The sequence below is a fragment of the Fulmarus glacialis genome, unplaced genomic scaffold (genome assembly GCF_000690835.1).
Source record: "Fulmarus glacialis isolate BGI_N327 unplaced genomic scaffold, ASM69083v1 Scaffold41969, whole genome shotgun sequence".
Taxonomy (NCBI): Eukaryota; Metazoa; Chordata; class Aves; order Procellariiformes; family Procellariidae; genus Fulmarus; species Fulmarus glacialis.
In genome coordinates, this window is record NW_009235991.1 from 1 (window position 1) to 7,085 (window position 7,085).

The following is a 7,085-nucleotide window of genomic DNA, read 5'->3' on the forward strand; positions in this document are numbered from 1 at the left end:
TTATATTTACTGTTAAGTCAATTTTACTTACTGAAAGGAACCTGTAGGTCAATAATTTTACATACTGAACAGAACCATAAAAAAGACATTTTTAAAAAAAACTTAAAAAGCAATGCAAAGAACAGTGATTAAAAACTCAAACTGGTTAAAGAAATGTTCTCTTTTGAGTACAAATCATTAGTAAAGTCACCTCCACAAAAATAAATATAGCTGAAGAATTAAACACTGTATTTTCTCAATTTATAAACAAAGTAACAAACCTGACAGTGAAGTTATTCTACGGGGGGGGGTGGGGGGGGGGGGGGTGTGCATGTGTGTCTTTTTTTGTCTCTTTTTTTTGTTTATAAACTGGATCTGCTACTCAAGTCTCAAAAGAACACTTTAAAAATTCCAGCGTAAGTTTCCTTATGTAGAAGCAGACACTAGATTTGGCACCCACCTATGAGAATAGGACACTGATTACACCACTTGGTTTCTCTATTAGCTATTCAACCAGTCTGAAACTGTCACATAGTTCAATTGGGCCATTACTGCTTAAAAGTTAACAAGATGTGTTTAATTATCTACCAAGTTACACCACACTTGTAAGGAATTACATAAAAAGCTTACTGTAGACCACGTTGCATGTTATGTTTTCTTTTGTTACTTTTTATTTTCACATCTGATAACTTCTGTTTTTTTCTTGCCACGTCCTGTACAGAAAAGCTGTCAGAATCCGTTTGAGACTCAGTGTCCTCAGGGTCTGAGCAAACACCTTTACTGGTTCTGTGATGAATCTTTTTGGGTATCTTCCCTGAAGACTTAGCTGACAATCGTTTCTTTTCAGAATTCTTCACACTGTCTATGAGATGCTGTAGTGCTTTTACAGGAGTTTTGTTATTTGCACCACCACGTGACTCCAATGTGTGCAGTACATTTTTAGGCTTTTCAGACTTAGCCAACTTCTGAATCACGGAAGTCTGTAATTTCTGCAGGGGTGAGGTAAACACTTCATTCAATTTTACAAGCTCTTTTTCAAGCTCTTCTTCACCAGGTTCACTGTCAGAACTCTCCTCTCTTTGTAACTGAGGCTTTTTATTACTACTTTTCTTGCCAGATTTTTTAAGCTTCTTCCTTGGACTTTCTGCCTGTCTCTTAGCTACTGTAACTTTTGGAAGTTTCTGCTTAGCAGTTTGTTTCTTGCTAACTAAATGCTGAGAAGCTTTTGAAGCCAACTGCGGATACTTGGAAGACTTGAGATTCTTTTTTGGAGACACGGTCCTCTCTTGCTGGTGCCCAGCTGAGGGCATAGGTGACTCCTCACTTGGCATCACCCTTGTTTTACATTGTTCTGCATCAGATGCTTTTGTTTCCAATCCAGACCGTGACATCATCAGTTCTTCAGCTTCTGGTTTCCAGGACGTGTCCTTTTTCTGGTTTGGAGAGCCTTGCCTAAGTGCACACTTTTTAGTCTTTCCTATCAATACACAAAACACTTGGACATTAATATCTTTTCCCATTAAACCTGAAGATATATGTTGACATCTGAATGCATAAAAATAAACCAAAAAATCAAAAAAAATAAGTATTACAAAACCAGATTTTTCCCTGATGGTTAAAAGAAGGCTTTCTCTGAACTATAGCACATGAAAAATTCAAAACAGAATTTTTGGTGTACTTCCAGTATTTCCTAGCAGAAAAAAAGGGCAGAAATGTTACATTCAATCTGCTTTCTAGTTTTCAGTGCTTCCTGCTACAAAACTGATCCCCTCCAGTTCAAAGCACATATCTTAACCTCCTTTCTACGGTGAGAGGAGCAAAAGCTTGTGGGTACCTACCTTCTTGTCTGCTCATAAGAAAAAGCAACACTGCTAACTTAATTTGGGGGGATGGGGGGAGAGGGAGGAAAAAACGAAGACACTCTGTCTCACTGCCTTATATACACCCAAACCTAACTGTGCAACTGAAACATTGAAACATCAATAATTAGGAATCCATTAATGTCTCTCATCTACTTAATCCTTATTGCCCAATAAACCACCCCCAAAAAATCCAGTACCGACCTGGAAGGAGAAGTCTGAAGACCTGTTAAATAACTTACCCATATGAGTACTGTTTTGCCTTTGAGATTTAAGGACATTTCCTTCACTCTTAGAGACTGGATCTGATTCTGATGTTCCTTTGAAGTCATGTATTCTGACATCCAAATCATCCATTTTCTGTTTAGTAAGTGCTTCAACTTGTACTTTTCTGTTCTTGCCTTTCTTACTCTCTGATTTCTCCTTTTCAGAGGGCTGAGATTTAGAAACAGGAGTTGCAGAGCCATCTTTTTTTGATTTTTTGTTCTTATGGGGTATTGAAAACCAAGAATTAAAAGATACACCATCTGATTCATCAATCAAAAATTCACATTCATTTTCTATTTCCAAATCTTGATCTTTCACAGGAGGAGGTGATGGCGGTGATATTGAGGCTGAATACCTAAAGAAAGGAGGGACAAAGTATTCACATCATTTGGGGGGAAAAAAATTTACTTTCAATCTTGCAAATCTAGTGGTGACTCTAGAACACCTAAACACGCTACAGGACATTCCTCGGAAGAATTATTACAAAGTTCATCATTCATTGCCCTTTAGCTTCCAGAAAGAGCACAAGGCCTGCTTCTCCTTGCTTTGGCCTCATATTCAGACCTCATTATTTCTCAGATGCTGGCGAGTCAACTTCTATCTAACTGGTCAGATCCATATTAGCTCTGAAAAAGACTGCTTGATCACTGATAACTTCAGAATAAGGTTTTCCTGAATCCTCCAACCCAGCTATCAAAACATCTCAGGCTCAATCTGAAACACCACTCAACAGCTACATACTATTTTACTGGCAGACAAAAGCAACAGCACTGTTAAATATTAACAACACAAAACTTTGAAACACCTATTCAAACCCTTTCTCAAGTGGCATTTTTCAGCAATATTGGACTATCCCAATACATTCTCCCAGACCACGTTTACAGATAAAAGGATGTTGCTCCAGTACTCAGGACTGGGTTATCTTACTAGCAAATTATGTTCCATATTAAGGCTCAAAATAAACCTTTTTCCAAGCGTTCCTGTTGCTACAGCTGCTAAGACAACCGAAGAGAAAGGCTTCTCTTTCTGTACAGAAGACGTAGCAATATGTTCTGTTCCTCGCACGAGAACAATCTGCTCAGCTCTCCCAGTCTGAGGTCCTTCCAAATTTTCAACTTCCACATGGCTCTTCACTGCAGCAGGAGTATTTTGGTCATCAAAATGTAATCTATGTATGAGAAACAGCATTCAAATATGATGCTATAAATCCTGAGTGCACATTAAAGTATAGTGTGGATGGACAGATGCTCTCATTTTCTCCTGCTGACAGTGTCTCACTTCTTAGGAATGAGCTTCCGTTTGGTAATTTGCTGGAACACAGGTTAGCAGTACTACTTCCCAGCATAGTAGCAAGTGTCCAAATCAACGAGGCAACAGGAGGTCAGTTTGTGACTCTAGATCAAAGTGAGGGCAGCTCAGCAAGACAAATTCCTAATTGCAGGAGAATGTGCTTCAGAAATTGTCAGGTTTTCTAGACCCTAGGTGCACTCTCTTCCCAATCTCACTCCATCAATGGGAGTCAATGGAATCAGTGTCAGTCCCTCTCTATCATCTACCCTGGAGATTCAGTCCTCCAGGAAAGCAGAACTGTGGCAGGGACCACTGGCCGCTAATGCAGCTGGGCTTCAAATTTTCCAAAGAGAAGATAATGATCACAACTGAAGTTGTTCTACTTTGAATAAAACATTTGTATATTCAGAGTGAGAGGAACAATGACTGCTCACCTCTGCTTTAATAAATTTTTTGTTAACTTTTAAGTCAACACTGTCAATAGGATTCACTGAAAAAGTCTAGACTGTCTGAGAAGCTGGTAATTTGGGGCACTTTCCTGTGAAAAAGGAGTTCAAATCCATTCTGACAGGCTTCCTGCACTTGGGTACTGCACTTTAGGGAATTAACCCTTATCACCAGAATATTTAATAAAAAACAATTCTGCCCTTTCTAAACCCAGATATGGAGATTTTCTAAAAAGCCTAGAATTATTTTTTATGAGTTCACAATCCAAACTCATAAATAATTGAAGCCACCATGTTAATTTACCCAGGGTGGGCATGGCCGGGGGGAAAGGGAAGGGACGACACACGGACATGACACCACCACCACATTCAGCTCTACTTACTTATGTACAGGAAAACTTTTTGCTTCCTCCACAAGAAGAGGTGATCCAACAGACCCATGATCATCCTCAGGGTCTGAAGACATGACAGGACTTTTGCATAGTGCGTCAACATCTTTTAATATATTATTTGTTTCTCTTTTAGACACAGGAGACGCTGTTTTTTTAGAATCAGCTACATAATCATTTATTGCAGGCTTCAGGGGTGATTCATGTGACCATCCTGCCATATATATAGAATAGGTTTAATTGTTCTACTCAAAACCTTACAAAATCCCAAGAAACAGTTACCCAGAAAACCTCAATTCAATAATGGTGCTACCAACCTCTGCAGCTGACTGGTTTTAGCGGTGATGCAAGTAAGGATCCTGCAGAATTACAGGCTCTTTTCACAGAGTTAGTTAACCCCGCCTTTGGCTGTCATAATCAGTAACGAATAATGAGACAAAGTAAAATATTTGATAAAGCAACAGTATATTGACAGGAATATAAATTTCTACAGAACACAATATAACTTCCTTCCCTTAATTCTTACTCACTTGAAGCACAGTTCTATTTTAACTAAACACTTCAATTTTCTATCACTTAAGACTTTCTAAAACTAACTGTAAATTTCTAACAACAGGTAAAACAGTGTGTACAGTAAAAATCAATTTGCAGCTTTGAACAGACATCCCAGTCCACAGGCAAGCTATTTACTCTTTTCATTAGAATGAATTAATATAAACAATTTAATTCACCTGTATTAAGTCAGGCTGAGGTTTTGCAAGAATTACTTGGAGATTATATGGTACTCTAACATCAGACTAAAGTAAACAAACACCATTATAAAAGATGCCTGTTCTCAACACTGCCATTAATAGAATATCCTATTTTTACAAAAACCTACTGGAATCAAAATATTAAAACTAAACATACAAACTAGATTACTGGCATCATTCTCTCAGACAGCACACTACCAAGTCCTTCAACTTGTTTCCACTCTTCAACAAAGTTACAGATATACAAAATTATTGTATGGATAACTGTTTATCAGGAGTTGACAAGCTGCTTTTATACAAGAATCATCTTTCAATTTTACTGTCCATGAGATAGCTAAGAACTGTGTCCATATATCTGGCAAAGTGACTGAAACCAACCCCAATGGAGCCCAAGACTCATACCCACCACCAGTTAAAAGGCAGCGTGCTTCAACCTGAGACCACGAGAAATTTAACTATTCTGGACAAAAAGCTGAAAAAGCTTTCATTAGCAAAAACCCAAGAAAATAGCTATTAAATAAATCTAGTTATTTTAGAGATATATAGATAGATTTAAATATATACTGTACTTTTTTATTTACTATTAGAGCACAACAAATTAAGAAAAAAACATTACCAACAACTATTGCAGAAGGTTAAATTATAGCCTATATACTAATACAAGTGACATATGGAGCTTACTCATTCAACGCTCATACAGAACTAAATCCTACAGAACTAAACTTGTACCCAAGTGAAGCTGTACCCAATGCTACATTGTGACTCTGCCATAACTAACTTACCCGTTGGCTCTGTATTGAAGTCCTCTTCTCATTTCTGACAATAGGAGTTGAGCAATGGGTTGCACTTGGAGATCTTATTGTAAGATCACTGCCACAACCTATAAAGGAAAAACTATAAATAAGGGATTCTTGGAGTTGTCCAGGTTTCATTTATTTTAACAAGTTGCTAAGGCTCGTTAAGGTCATGTAAATCCAAACAAGAAACCAGCTACTCAGGAAAAGATTACCTTTATAAGACAGGTAAGACAGGTAAGACACAGTTTTAAGCGGCTGGGAAGGGGGTGCTTTTAAGGACTGTGAGAAAGACTATTTTTATCCATTTTATCTCTATTTTTCATTTATTTACCACTAAATATAATACAAGGAAGAAATTAATTTTTTTCTTTAATCAGCAAATTAAGCAAAAACACCAAATAAAAGCTTACTTTCGAAACAATCCTGTATGAGTTTCAGTACATTTTGACCTGGCTGTACCTCAATCTTATTTCTAGAAAGAAGAGGGGGAAAAAAAATATTTTCAATCAAAAATACTAAATGTTCCTATCCCAGCAATATAAAAATAGTAAAGTTCTTACTACTTAGTATTTTAGATTATTATTTCCAGTAGTCCCAACTTTAATATATTTTGCCTACCATTTCCATGCACAGATATCTGCAAAGAAATAAGTATTCCAGGAGAAAAAGCCCCACTGCCACAGAGTATGATGAGAATGAAGAAATCTCTCTACATAAAAGAAAACATACAACTACTGCAACAGCCCTCAGGTAAAAGAGCTTTAGGATGAATAGAGATTCTCGCCTGAAATAAACAAATTTTTAAAAAAATCAGTCCTCAAGTAGTATTACCTGCACAGTGATCCAGTCTCAGCAGACCCAGAAATGAAATGTGTAGGCCGCACATCTATCCTTTCATACAAGGAGTCACCCTTTGCTTCTCTTTCTACCACTTATCCACAGTTATTCTGTGCTTCTACAAAAGTTTCAGCAGCCAGAATCGGTTGATGTATCAAATCCGTAAGCAAGCCAGCAGCTCAGCTGCTTGGATTGCTATTTCAAACCTCCTCAGGACAACTGAAAATGGCAGAAGTGATCCACTAGCCAGACCATGTTGATTAAAACCAAATAACAAGAGAAAAGCCATGGAGTACTTCTCCCATAATGATTATTATATGCCTTTAAAAACAGGTAATTTGGTAGATTTGGTAAGCTCATGAAATGCATGTCTAAAAATGGATTCCAGTAACAAAAAGTTCACGGACTTCTGACATACCTTTAAAGAAAGCTACAGCACTGCTGTCCCCATGTGCCCTAAGAAGAACGG

The 7,085-nt window shown here is 37.5% G+C and overlaps 1 protein-coding gene across 1 annotated transcript; it reads right to left on the reverse strand.

Moving 5' to 3' along the window:
• Positions 1 to 567: 567 nt before the first annotated feature.
• On the reverse strand, positions 568 to 6,251 carry LOC104082939 (the record flags this gene model as incomplete). The annotated part of the gene is given in 7 exon segments (XM_009586223.1): positions 568 to 1,456; positions 2,081 to 2,460; positions 3,070 to 3,273; positions 4,225 to 4,444; positions 4,548 to 4,632; positions 5,765 to 5,862; positions 6,190 to 6,251. Coding segments are annotated over 7 exon segments (1,938 nt in total), but the record flags the coding sequence as incomplete, so codon positions are not given.
• Positions 6,252 to 7,085: the final 834 nt, after the last annotated feature.